The sequence below is a fragment of the Littorina saxatilis genome, linkage group LG2 (assembly GCF_037325665.1).
Source record: "Littorina saxatilis isolate snail1 linkage group LG2, US_GU_Lsax_2.0, whole genome shotgun sequence".
Taxonomy (NCBI): Eukaryota; Metazoa; Mollusca; class Gastropoda; order Littorinimorpha; family Littorinidae; genus Littorina; species Littorina saxatilis.
In genome coordinates this window covers 104,096,710-104,111,065 of record NC_090246.1, presented here as the reverse complement: position 1 = coordinate 104,111,065, position 14,356 = coordinate 104,096,710, and the positions used below count along the sequence as shown (strand labels likewise).

The following is a 14,356-nucleotide window of genomic DNA, read 5'->3' as shown; positions in this document are numbered from 1 at the left end:
TCAATATGCGTGTTACTTGGGGCAGAGTCTGCTGTGAAGGGCGACGGTAGTCTCCCTGTCACACTCGACCCCCTTTGAATGAACTTTGTCCCCAAAGTTCCGAACCATGGACCTGCCAAGCTTAGGTCCCTCCCAGGTTGGTGGAATACAGCACGAAAATGATTCAGTGGCCTGAACATTTCATGTGGAGTCCCATCCCTGTCGACGACGCCAAATGTAACCAAGTGCCGAAACACCACAATCACCTTTGAAGGCGAAGTCCACTCAAACGGGATTGAGAATTTTAGAGCTTATTTCTAAGCCCTATAATAACTGTTATGGCTTCTCATAGGAAGGCCCGAACATACAGAGACAAAAGCCGCCAGACCCCATCACAAACAGAACTCTACAATCCACAGGTGTTGCCTACACACACACACACACACACACATACATACACACACACACACACACACACACACACACACACACACACACACACACACACACACACACACACACACACACAAAGCCGTAATATAGATAGATGACAGTGGATTTTTTTATAAATAGATTCGACCTTTGCACTTTTACAGTGAGGACAACTTACGGGTACATGCAAGGAAAGCGTTCTGGACAGTGCAGTGACCTTCTAAGAATAGTAACGGGAATATCTGAAGCTGCTTGGAAGGAAGGGAGATAAACGCGCAAAACACTGGAGAAGATAAGGAAGAGTTACTGGGAATGGATCTACAGAAAAACCAAAATCGGTTCAGCGCTGCGCACTGAGAGCACGTGTTGAAAATTCTCATCAACCAGGTTGTGTCCGGGGCCTACCTGAACATGCCCACCAAATTTGAAGCAGATCCATCGAGAACTTTGGCCGTGCATTGCGAATACACACACACACACACACACACACACACACACACACACACACACACACACACACACACACACACACACACACACACACACACACACACACACACAAGTCGTATCTATCTATATATATATACGACTTGTGTCTGTGTGTCTGTGTGTGTGTGTGTCTGTTTTTCTGTGTCTTCGCGATGCACGGCCAAAGTTCTCGATGGATCTGCTTCAAATTTGGTGGGCTTATTCAGAGAGACACCGGACACAACCTCATCGATGAGATATTTCAACACGTGCTCTCAGCGCGCAGCGCTGAACCGATTTTGGTTCCACCTCAGCTATTTTGGTTCCACCTCAGCTACCCAGGCCCCCATACCGACACACCAAAGCCAAAGTTCTCGGTGGATCTTTTTCAAATTTGGACACCGTATTCAGCTACACCCCGGACACAATATCATCGATGAGATATTTCAACACGTGCTCTCAGCGCGCAGCGCTGAACCGATTTTGGTTTTTGTGTTCATTTCACCATTCCCAGTAACTCTTCCTTATCTTCTCCATGTTTTCAGCGTTTACCTCCCTTCCTTCGTATGGTGCACTATAGTATGAGGGGGGCATCTTCGGATATTCCCGGCGTTCTGTTACTATTTTTAGAAGGTCACCGCAGTGTCCAGAACGTAAATTGGACCCGTAAATTATCCTCACTGTAAAAGTGCAAAGGTCGAATCAATTTATAGCCACGCGAAAAATACACTGTCATCTATCTCTCTATAGATACGGCTTCTCTGTGTTTGTGTGTGTGTGTGTGTGTGTGTGTCTCCCCGTACGAAATGAACATATATGAACATATAAGAGACATATAAGAAACATATAAGTTTCTTATAAGAAACATATAAGTTTCATATATGACAAGTAAAAAGCTATGTATGTCAGTTGTAGGAATAGGTTTCTTATGAATTTGACAGCAAAGAGACCATCTATATAGGCAAACTGTTTTGTCGAATCTGTCAAGAAAAAGCTGTGTCAGGAAATGATGCAGTTTGTGTGCCAATCAAAGTAAAGCTCTGTCAGGAAATCATGCAGTTTGTGTGCCAATCAAAGTAAAGCTGTGTCAGGAAATCATGCAGTTTGTGTGCCAATCAAAGTAAAGCTGTGTCAGGAAATCATGCAGTTTGTGTGCCAATCAAAGTAAAGCTCTGTCAGGAAATGATGCAGTTTGTGTGCCAATCAAAGTAAAGCTCTGTCAGGAAATCATGCAGTTTGTGTGCCAATCAAAGTAAAGCTGTGTCAGGAAATCATGCAGTTTGTGTGCCAATCAAAGTAAAGCTCTGTCAGGAAATCATGCAGTTTGTGTGCCAATCAAAGTAAAGCTCTGTCAGAAAATCATGCAGTTTGTGTGCCAATCAAAGTAAAGCTCTGTCAGGAAATCATGCAGTCTGTGTGCCAATCAAAGTAAAGCTCTGTCAGGAAATCATGCAGTTTGTGTGCCAATCAAAGTAAAGCTCTGTCAGGAAATGATGCAGTTTGTGTGCCAATCAAAGTAAAGCTCTGTCAGGAAATGATGCAGTTTGTGTGCCAATCAAAGTAAAGCTCTGTCAGGAAATGATGCAGTTTGTGTGCCAATCAAAGTAAAGCTCTGTCAGGAAATCATGCAGTTTGTGTGCCAATCAAAGTAAAGCTCTGTCAGGAAATCATGCAGTCTGTGTGCCAATCAAAGTAAAGCTCTGTCAGGAAATCATGCAGTTTGTGTGCCAATCAAAGTAAGAGTGTTGAAGTTGTTGGTTGCTTTTTAGTTTGTTTGTTTCTGTTGTGTTTTCCTGTTTGAAAGTAAACAAAAAGTAAGAAAACAATATACGCACACAATGTTGGTGCATAGGGTATATGACATTTGTGTGTGTGCACATGATAATTTTGTGTTTTGCACACAATTATAATGTCCTATTAAAATGTCTGAAAGCAGTCAAATGTCCTATTGATGCCGAAGAGTTCAGGACATTTGTCCTATAGGTATGAATTTGTGGCAACATCCCTGATATAGCTTTTGTGGAAATAACCTGATTGTCTGTTGTCCCAACGTCTGCATGTTATTTCTTGTGCTCACGAGTTCTGTATTTTGATTTTCAGTGCCCCAAACACACGTTTTTTCTCCACTTTGTATCCCAAACCAGTGACTCTCAGTGCAGGCACCAGCTTCACGCTCCCCATCACCTTCCGTCCACTTGAAAAAATTAGATATGATGATGCCATCGCCTTCACTACTCCGGTAAATTTGTGTGTTGCGTTTAGTTTTGTGATTGTCATTTTTGAGGTTCTTTGTTCTTTTGTTGTTTTTATGTGGAGGTGAGGAGGAGTTTGTTTTCTCAAGTATTTGCTTTCTAACTCACTGTCTCTCTGTTTGCCTCTTTCTCTCTACCTCTCGCTCTACCTTTCTCTCTACCTCTATCTACCTTTCTCTCTACCCCTCGCTCTACCTTTCTCTCTACCTTTCTCTACCTTTCTCTCTACCTCTATCTACCTTTCTCTCTACCCCTCGCTCTACCTTTCTTTCTACCTTTCTCTACCTCTCGCTCTACCTTTCTCTCTACCTCTATCTACCTTTCTCTCTACCCCTCGCTCTACCTTTCTCTACCTCTCGCTCTACCTTTCTCTCTACCTTTCTATACCTTTCTCTCTACCTTTCTATACCTTTCTCTCTACCTTTCTATACCTTTCTCTCTACCTTTATATACCTTTCTCTCTACCTCTCTCTACCTTTCTCTCTACCTCTCTCTCTACCTTTCTCTCTACCTCTTTCACTACCTTTCTCTCTACCTCTCTCTACCTAATTTCTCTCTACCTTTCTTTCTACCTTTCTTTCTACCTTTCTTTCTACCTTTCTTTCTACCTTTCTTTCTACCTTTCTCTCTACCTTTCTCTCTACCTCTCTACCAGTTTGAGGTGTCACTGTGTTTATTGGCTGTCTCAGGAAGGCCAGTTTGAGGTGTCGCTGTACTTTGTACTTTGTTTATTGGCTGTCTCAGGAAGGCCAGTTTGAGGTGTCACTGTGTTCATTGGCTGTCTCAGGAAGGCCAGTTTGAGGTGTCGCTGTACTTTGTACTTTGTTTATTGGCTGTCTCAGGAAGGCCAGTTTGAGGTGTCACTGTGTTTATTGGCTGTCTCAGGAAGGCCAGTTTGAGGTGTCGCTGTACTTTGTACTTTGTTTATTGGCTGTCTCAGGAAGGCCAGTTCGAGGTGTCACTGTGTTTATTGGCTGTCTCAGGAAGGCCAGTTTGAGGTGTTGCTGTGTTTATTGGCTGTCTCAGGAAGGCCAGTTTGAGGTGTCACTGTGTTTATTGGCTGTCTCAGGAAGGCCAGTTTGAGGTGTCACTGTGTTTATTGGCTGTCTCAGGAAGGCCAGTTTGAGGTGTCGCTGTACTTTGTACTTTGTTTATTGGCTGTCTCAGGAAGGCCAGTTTGAGGTGTCACTGTGTTTATTGGCTGTCTCAGGTAGGCCAGTTTGAGGTGTCACTGTGTTTATTGGCTGTCTCAGGAAGGCCAGTTTGAGGTGTCACTGTGTTTATTGGCTGTCTCAGGAAGGCCAGTTTGAGGTGTTGCTGTGTTTATTGGCTGTCTCAGGAAGGCCAGTTTGAGGTGTCACTGTGTTTATTGGCTGTCTCAGGAAGGCCAGTTTGAGGTGTCACTGTTTATTGGCTGTCTCAGGAAGGCCAGTTTGAGGTGTTGCTGCAAGCTGTGTTGCCAAGGACTGTCATCAGTGTGCCTGACACGATGGATTTCCAGATGTGTGCTGCTCATGACATATCCTCTGTCACCTTCAATGTCATCAACACTGGGTAAGTTTTGAACATGCAGCAAATCAGCAAATGGAGTAGTGCACATTTTTGATACAGTGGAACCCCCCTCCTCATTTTTAAGACCTCAAAAAATCTGATAAAATCAGGCCTTAAAAAGAATGGGAGTCTTAAAATGAAGAATGGGAGTCTTAAAATGGAGGTAAATATACAAGCAGTTCAAACAGAAAATCAGAAAAGGCAAGATCTTAAAAAGGAGGAAGTCTTAACACTATTGTGACTAGCATTGCCACGGCGTTAACGTCTTGCCTGCCCAAGCTTGCCACCAAGAAACTTTAAAAAAAAACAGTAACTGTAAAGAAATCTGTCTAGCAAGCTTGAATTAAGTCCAATCACCACCAAATGTTGTGTACTAATTAAAAAATGGATACCCAGTTCAGTCGTGCTATTTATAAGTTTGTCACGCGATTTGTTTTATCAAAGGGGGGGTGAAAGGGGGATAATTTTTCGGTCGTATCTAACTGAGAGAAAGCAGTTTGTTCTTGTCGGTGACCACCAGTCAGCCACAGTTCCCCTTGAGTTTGGCGTCCCACAAGGCTCTGTGCTGGGTCCTGTCCTTTTTATTCTCTATACAACTCCTCTGTCCAATGTAATCTCGACTCATTCCGTCGAGCATGAAATGTTCGCAGACGACACACAACTATACAAATCAGAATCACCTGAAAACATTCCTAACCTCCTTCACTCTCTAAACATCTGTACTTCAACTGTTAAAACATGGATGTCAGAAAATAAACTCAAACTGAATGACGATAAGACCGAGGCGATGTGTTTCTCAAAATCCAAAAAAACTCACTCTCTTCCAAAAGCAGTAACACTCGGTGCTGTTAGCATTGATTTTGCAGATAAAGTTTGCGATCTTGGAGTCATTATTGACCGCGATCTGACTATGAAACAGCATGTCACCAAAACCTGCCAGGCCGCATACATTGAGTTGAAAAGGATTAGTTCAGTCCGCTCTTGTCTGACTGAAGAGGCCACCAAAACACTAATTTCTTTGTGTGTGCTATCTAGAATAGACTTTTGTAATTCAGTACTAATCGGTAGCCCCCAGACTATCATCCAACCACTGCAAAGGGTTCAACATTCAGCTGCAAGATTAATTTGTAAATCCTCCAAGAAGCAACCTTGTACTCCCCTTTTGAAATATCTGCACTGGCTTCCGGTCAATCAAAGAATTAAGTACAAAAGCTCGTGTCTCTGTTTTAAAATCATCACTGGTTCTGCACCTTCATATCTGTCTGAACTCGTAAACCTGTACGTCCCTTCCAGATCGCTGCGCTCTGCCGCTGACACTCGAATGTTCCGAATTCCAACAAAAAAAAGAAAAGTACATGGACAACGCGCATTTTCATTTGCTGCTGTTAAAACATGGAACTCCCTTCCTTATTCTGTCAGACATAGTCCATCCTATTCTTCTTTTAGATCAAATCTGAAAACGCACCTGTTCACACAGCATTTTCTAGACTAACCAGTAACTCCCAAACTGTCTGGTGACCCCTGCAGCAGCCAGTGATCTGGAAATCGTGTGCTGCTACTTTTTCTCTTTTCCTTGTGCAAACTACAAATCGGTTTATCTAGTTAGATACATGGATGTGCATAAGCACGAGCTTGGTTTTGTGATTATATCTGCGGCTTTTTTGTGTGTACGCCATGTATGCAGATTGTGTAGGTATATTAGTATTCATGTGTGAGTGCATGTGTATGTGTGTGTGTTGTATGTATGTGTGTGCGCCTGTCTGTATGCGTGTGTGTGTGTGTGTGTGTGTGTGTGTGTGTGTGTGTGTGTGTGTGTGTGTGTGTGTGTGTGTGTGTGTGAACGTGTGTCTGTGTGTATCTGTGCATGTGTGTGGTGATAGCATGTGTGTGTGTATGCGCACGCGTATGTGCGTGCGCACGCGTGTGTTTGTATTATTGTGACTGCATGGACTTCAACGATGAATTTGCTTTTGTACTCCTGTTCTTTTTGTGTCTTAATGCTGTATTTTGGTTTTGTACATGTGTATAGCAATGTCATTGTAAAGCGCTTAGAGCTTCTAGGTAAGCGCTCTATAAGTTTCCATTATTATTATTATTATTATTATTATAATTTGTGTTTTTAAACGGTTTTTTGTGTGTGTTTTCTTTTCCACTGCTTTTTTGACTCACATGCGAAGCAAAAGTGAGTCTATGTACTCACCCGAGTCGTCCGTCCGTACGTCCCCCCCGTCCGGAAAACTTTAACGTTGGATATTTCTTGGACACTATTCAGTCTATCAGTACCAAATTTGGCAAGATGGTGTATGATGACAAGGCCCCAAAAAACATACATAGCATCTTGACCTTGCTTCAAGGTCAAGGTCGCAGGGGCCATAAATGTTGTCTAAAAAACAGCTATTTTTCACATTTTTCCTATTTTCTCTGAAGTTTTTGAGATTGAATACCTCACCTTTATATGATATATAGGGCAAAGTAAGCCCCATCTTTTGATACCAGTTTGGTTTACCTTGCTTCAAGGTCAAGGTCACAGGAGCTCTTCAAAGTTGGATTGTATACATATTTTGAAGTGACCTTGACCCTGAACTATGGAAGATAACTGTTTCAAACTTAAAAATTATGTGGGGCACATGTTATGCTTTCATCATGAGACACATTTGGTCACATATGATCAAGGTCAAGGTCACTTTGACCCTTATGAAATGTGACCAAAATAAGGTAGTGAACCACTAAAAGTGACCATATCTCATGGTAGAAAGAGCCAATAAGCACCATTGTACTTCCTATGTCTTGAATTAACAGCTTTGTGTTGCATGACCTTGGATGACCTTGACCTTGGGTCACATGTATTTTGGTAGGAAAAATGTGTAAAGCAGTTCTTAGTGTATGATGTCATTGCTAGGTTTAGTTATTTGACCTTGACTTTACCTTGACCCTGAAGGTCAAGGTCATGTAAAGGTCAAGGTCAAGCATGTGAGTCGTATGGGCTTTGCCCTTCTTGTTAAAAGTTATTTTTTAACAGAAAGCATTATAAATAATGTTATAACCAAACAAGGTGTAAAACCTATGAATTAGTTGAAATATTGTTAACCTTGTACACAGAAATAAGGAGACAGTACCAAGAAAAAAAAAAGCAAATCACGCATTCACTCACAGCATCCTGACTCAAATGAAACAAAACTGTGACACTCACCAAATAATGTCCAGGTAATCCATATTGAATATAAGTCACATTTTCACAACAAAGTACCAACTGTACACCTATAAACATTTCCAAAAGGATTAGGAGGCTCCAGCCAGCCATTGTTATCAGTGCTGCCACGCCCCCTTGCACCTACACGATTCCGAGATACATGTGCGTCTAGCAGTACCACCCCTGCCACGTGTAGTTTGCCGACTCGTACTAGCAACAACATGACTGTTTCTTCCTCACTATCACTGCTATTATCGCTTTCTTGAGGCGAAAACGACACGTCGGAATCATGATCTACAGGATCCTCAAGATCCAACATCCGGAGAATCACCTCCCGTGACAAGGCTCGCCTTCGATACAGTTTTTTTTTTCTCGAAAAAACCACGCAAATCTGCACTAATTTGATGAGGGCGGAAAAGGAAGTCACGTGTATCAAGAGAAACAACTCAATTTATTGCAATCTTCAAAAACCGGGAAGCAATCACGAGTCGTGTACCTTGTATGACTGTTACTGAAAAATTCACATCCCGTCCATGGGCGTGTCAGTGCTGCTACTGATTTATTCACCTCCCGTCGCGAAAGTGTAAAATTGGGGGTCTTAAAAGGGGGGTTCCACTGTATATCTAGTGTGTTGATGCACTTTATATGTCTTAAAGGAGGGTTCCACTGTATATCTAGTGTGTTGGTGCACTTTATATGTCTTAAAGGGGGGTTCCACTGTATATCTAGTGTGTTGATGCACTTTATATGTCTTAAAGGGGGGTTCCACTGTATATCTAGTGTGTTGGTGCACTTTATATGTCTTAAAGGAGGGTTCCACTGTATATCTAGTGTGTTGGTGCACTTTATATGTCTTAAAGGGGGGTTCCACTGTATATCTAGTGTGTTGGTGCACTTTATATGTCTTAAAAGGAGGGTTCCACTGTATATCTAGTGTGTTGGTGCACTGTATTTGTCTTAAAGGGGGTTCCACTGTATATCTAGTGTGTTGGTGCACTTTATATGTCTTAAAGGGGGGTTCCACTGTATATCTAGTGTGTTGATGCACTTTATATGTCTTAAAGGGGGGTTCCACTGTATATCTAGTGTGTTGGTGCACTTTATATGTCTTAAAGGGGGGTTCCACTGTATATCTAGTGTGTTGGTGCACTGTATATGTCTTAAAGGGGGGTTCCACTGTATATCTAGTGTGTTGATGCACTTTATATGTCTTAAAGGGGGGTTCCACTGTATATCTAGTGTGTTGGTGCACTTTATATGTCTTAAAGGGGGGTTCCACTGTATATCTAGTGTGTTGATGCACTTTATATGTCTTAAAGGGGGGTTCCACTGTATATCTAGTGTGTTGATGCACTTTATATGTCTTAAAGGGGGGTTCCACTGTATATCTAGTGTGTTGATGCACTTTATATGTCTTAAAGGGGGGTTCCACTGTATATCTAGTGTGTTGGTGCACTGTATATGTCTTAAAGGGGGTTCCACTGTATATCTAGTGTGTTGGTGCACTTTATATGTCTTAAAGGGGGGTTCCACTGTATATCTAGTGTGTTGATGCACTGTATTTGTCTTAAAGGGGGTTCCACTGTATATCTAGTGTGTTGGTGCACTTTATATGTCTTAAAGGGGGGTTCCACTGTATATCTAGTGTGTTGGTGCACTTTATATGTCTTAAAGGGGGGTTCCACTGTATATCTAGTGTGTTGATGCACTTTATATGTCTTAAAGGGGGGTTCCACTGTATATCTAGTGTGTTGGTGCACTTTATATGTCTTAAAGGGGGGTTCCACTGTATATCTAGTGTGTTGATGCACTTTATATGTCTTAAAGGGGGGTTCCACTGTATATCTAGTGTGTTGATGCACTTTATATGTCTTAAAGGGGGGTTCCACTGTATATCTAGTGTGTTGATGCACTTTATATGTCTTAAAGGGGGGTTCCACTGTATATCTAGTGTGTTGGTGCACTTTATATGTCTTAAAGGGGGGTTCCACTGTATATCTAGTGTGTTGGTGCACTTTATATGTCTTAAAAGGAGGGTTCCACTGTATATCTAGTGTGTTGGTGCACTTTATATGTCTTAAAGGGGGGTTCCACTGTATATCTAGTGTGTTGGTGCACTGTATATGTCTTAAAGGGGGTTCCACTGTATATCTAGTGTGTTGGTGCACTTTATATGTCTTAAAGGGGGGTTCCACTGTATATCTAGTGTGTTGATGCACTTTATATGTCTTAAAGGGGGGTTCCACTGTATATCTAGTGTGTTGATGCACTTTATATGTCTTAAAGGGGGGTTCCACTGTATATCTAGTGTGTTGATGCACTTTATATGTCTTAAAGGGGGGTTCCACTGTATATCTAGTGTGTTGGTGCACTTTATATGTCTTAAAGGGGGGTTCCACTGTATATCTAGTGTGTTGGTGCACTTTATATGTCTTAAAGGGGGGTTCCACTGTATATCTAGTGTGTTGATGCACTTTATATGTCTTAAAGGGGGGTTCCACTGTATATCTAGTGTGTTGATGCACTTTATATGTCTTAAAGGGGGGTTCCACTGTATATCTAGTGTGTTGGTGCACTTTATATGTCTTAAAGGGGGGTTCCACTGTATATCTAGTGTGTTGGTGCACTTTATATGTCTTAAAGGGGGGTTCCACTGTATATCTAGTGTGTTGATGCACTTTATATGTCTTAAAGGGGGGTTCCACTGTATATCTAGTGTGTTGATGCACTTTATATGTCTTAAAGGGGGGTTCCACTGTATATCTAGTGTGTTGATGCACTTTATATGTCTTAAAGGGGGGTTCCACTGTATATCTAGTGTGTTGGTGCACTTTATATGTCTTAAAGGGGGGTTCCACTGTATATCTAGTGTGTTGATGCACTTTATATGTCTTAAAGGGGGGTTCCACTGTATATCTAGTGTGTTGGTGCACTGTATATGTCTTAAAGGGGGGTTCCACTGTATATCTAGTGTGTTGGTGCACTTTATATGTCTTAAAGGGGGGTTCCACTGTATATCTAGTGTGTTGATGCACTTTATATGTCTTAAAGGGGGGTTCCACTGTATATCTAGTGTGTTGATGCACTTTATATGTCTTAAAGGGGGGTTCCACTGTATATCTAGTGTGTTGGTGCACTTTATATGTCTTAAAGGGGGGTTCCACTGTATATCTAGTGTGTTGGTGCACTTTATATGTCTTAAAGGGGGGTTCCACTGTATATCTAGTGTGTTGGTGCACTTTATATGTCTTAAAGGAGGGTTCCACTGTATATCTAGTGTGTTGATGCACTTTATATGTCTTAAAGGGGGGTTCCACTGTATATCTAGTGTGTTGATGCACTTTATATGTCTTAAAAGGGGGTTCCACTGTATATCTAGTGTGTTGGTGCACTTTATATGTCTTAAAGGAGGGTTCCACTGTATATCTAGTGTGTTGATGCACTTTATATGTCTTAAAGGGGGGTTCCACTGTATATCTAGTGTGTTGGTGCACTTTATATGTCTTAAAGGGGGTTCCACTGTATATCTAGTGTGTTGGTGCACTTTATATGTCTTAAAGGGGGGTTCCACTGTATATCTAGTGTGTTGATGCACTTTATATGTCTTAAAGGGGGGTTCCACTGTATATCTAGTGTGTTGATGCACTGTATATGTCTTAAAGGGGAGTTCCACTGTATATCTAGTGTGTTGGTGCACTTTATATGTCTTAAAGGGGGGTTCCACTGTATATCTAGTGTGTTGGTGCACTTTATATGTCTTAAAGGGGGGTTCCACTGTATATCTAGTGTGTTGATGCACTTTATATGTCTTAAAGGGGGGTTCCACTGTATATCTAGTGTGTTGATGCACTGTATTTGTCTTAAAGGGGGTTCCACTGTATATCTAGTGTGTTGGTGCACTTTATATGTCTTAAAGGGGGGTTCCACTGTATATCTAGTGTGTTGATGCACTGTATTTGTCTTAAAGGGGGGTTCCACTGTATATCTAGTGTGTTGATGCACTTTATATGTCTTAAAGGGGGGTTCCACTGTATATCTAGTGTGTTGGTGCACTTTATATGTCTTAAAGGGGGTTCCACTGTATATCTAGTGTGTTGATGCACTGTATATGTCTTAAAGGGGGGTTCCACTGTATATCTAGTGTGTTGGTGCACTTTATATGTCTTAAAGGGGTGTTCCACTGTATATCTAGTGTGTTGATGCACTTTATATGTCTTAAAGGGGGGTTCCACTGTATATCTAGTGTGTTGATGCACTTTATATGTCTTAAAGGGGGGTTCCACTGTATATCTAGTGTGTTGGTGCACTTTATATGTCTTAAAGGGGTGTTCCACTGTATATCTAGTGTGTTGATGCACTTTATATGTCTTAAAGGGGGGTTCCACTGTATATCTAGTGTGTTGGTGCACTTTATATGTCTTAAAGGGGGGTTCCACTGTATATCTAGTGTGTTGATGCACTTTATATGTCTTAAAGGGGGGTTCCACTGTATATCTAGTGTGTTGGTGCACTGTATATGTCTTAAAGGGGGGTTCCACTGTATATCTAGTGTGTTGATGCACTTTATATGTCTTAAAGGGGGGTTCCACTGTATATCTAGTGTGTTGGTGCACTTTATATGTCTTAAAGGGGGGTTCCACTGTATATCTAGTGTGTTGATGCACTTTATATGTCTTAAAGGGGGGTTCCACTGTATATCTAGTGTGTTGATGCACTTTATATGTCTTAAAGGGGGGTTCCACTGTATATCTAGTGTGTTGATGCACTTTATATGTCTTAAAGGGGGGTTCCACTGTATATCTAGTGTGTTGATGCACTTTATATGTCTTAAAGGGGGGTTCCACCGTATATCTAGTGTGTTGATGCACTTTATATGTCTTAAAGGGGGGTTCCACTGTATATCTAGTGTGTTGATGCACTTTATATGTCTTAAAGGAGGGTTCCACTGTATATCTAGTGTGTTGGTGCACTTTATATGTCTTAAAGGGGGGTTCCACTGTATATCTAGTGTGTTGATGCACTTTATATGTCTTAAAGGGGGGTTCCACTGTATATCTAGTGTGTTGGTGCACTTTATATGTCTTAAAGGGGGGTTCCACTGTATATCTAGTGTGTTGGTGCACTTTATATGTCTTAAAGGGGGGTTCCACTGTATATCTAGTGTGTTGGTGCACTTTATATGTCTTAAAGGAGGGTTCCACTGTATATCTAGTGTGTTGATGCACTTTATATGTCTTAAAGGGGAGTTCCACTGTATATCTAGTGTGTTGATGCACTTTATATGTCTTAAAGGGGGTTCCACTGTATATCTAGTGTGTTGATGCACTTTATATGTCTTAAAGGGGGGTTCCACTGTATATCTAGTGTGTTGATGCACTTTATATGTCTTAAAGGGGGGTTCCACTGTATATCTAGTGTGTTGATGCACTTTATATGTCTTAAAGGGGGGTTCCACTGTATATCTAGTGTGTTGATGCACTGTATATGTCTTAAAGGGGAGTTCCACTGTATATCTAGTGTGTTGGTGCACTTTATATGTCTTAAAGGGGGGTTCCACTGTATATCTAGTGTGTTGATGCACTTTATATGTCTTAAAGGGGGGTTCCACTGTATATCTAGTGTGTTGATGCACTTTATATGTCTTAAAAGGGGGGTTCCACTGTATATCTAGTGTGTTGGTGCACTTTATATGTCTTAAAGGGGGGTTCCACTGTATATCTAGTGTGTTGGTGCACTTTATATGTCTTAAAGGAGGGTTCCACTGTATATCTAGTGTGTTGATGCACTTTATATGTCTTAAAGGGGGTTCCACTGTATATCTAGTGTGTTGATGCACTTTATATGTCTTAAAGGGGGGTTCCACTGTATATCTAGTGTGTTGATGCACTTTATATGTCTTAAAGGGGGGTTCCACTGTATATCTAGTGTGTTGATGCATTTTATATGTCTTAAAGGGGGGTTCCACTGTATATCTAGTGTGTTGATGCACTTTATATATCTTAAAGGGGGGTTCCACTGTATATCTAGTGTGTTGGTGCACTTTATATGTCTTAAAGGGGGGTTCCACTGTATATCTAGTGTGTTGGTGCACTTTATATGTCTTAAAGGGGGGTTCCACTGTATATCTAGTGTGTTGATGCACTTTATATGTCTTAAAGGGGGGTTCCACCGTATATCTAGTGTGTTGATGCACTTTATATGTCTTAAAGGGGGGTTCCACTGTATATCTAGTGTGTTGATGCACTTTATATGTCTTAAAGGGGGGTTCCACTGTATATCTAGTGTGTTGGTGCACTTTATATGTCTTAAAGGGGGGTTCCACTGTATATCTAGTGTGTTGGTGCACTTTATATGTCTTAAAGGGGGGTTCCACTGTATATCTAGTGTGTTGATGCACTTTATATGTCTTAAAGGGGGGTTCCACTGTATATCTAGTGTGTTGGTGCACTTTATATGTCTTAAAGGGGGGTTCCACTGTATATCT

The 14,356-nt window shown here is 41.4% G+C and overlaps 1 protein-coding gene across 2 annotated transcripts in view; it reads left to right on the top strand.

Annotated features, from left to right (window-relative positions):
• The window catches only part of LOC138960415 (cilia- and flagella-associated protein 65-like), a 131,491-nt gene that overhangs the window by 3,809 nt on the left and 113,326 nt on the right, over positions 1-14,356 (top strand). For both annotated transcript variants that reach the window (XM_070332324.1, XM_070332323.1), the window contains exons 3-4: positions 2,980-3,118; positions 4,555-4,685. In XM_070332324.1, the coding sequence (XP_070188425.1) occupies positions 2,980-3,118; positions 4,555-4,685 (270 nt within the window). The remainder of the gene's footprint in view (positions 1-2,979; positions 3,119-4,554; positions 4,686-14,356) is intronic.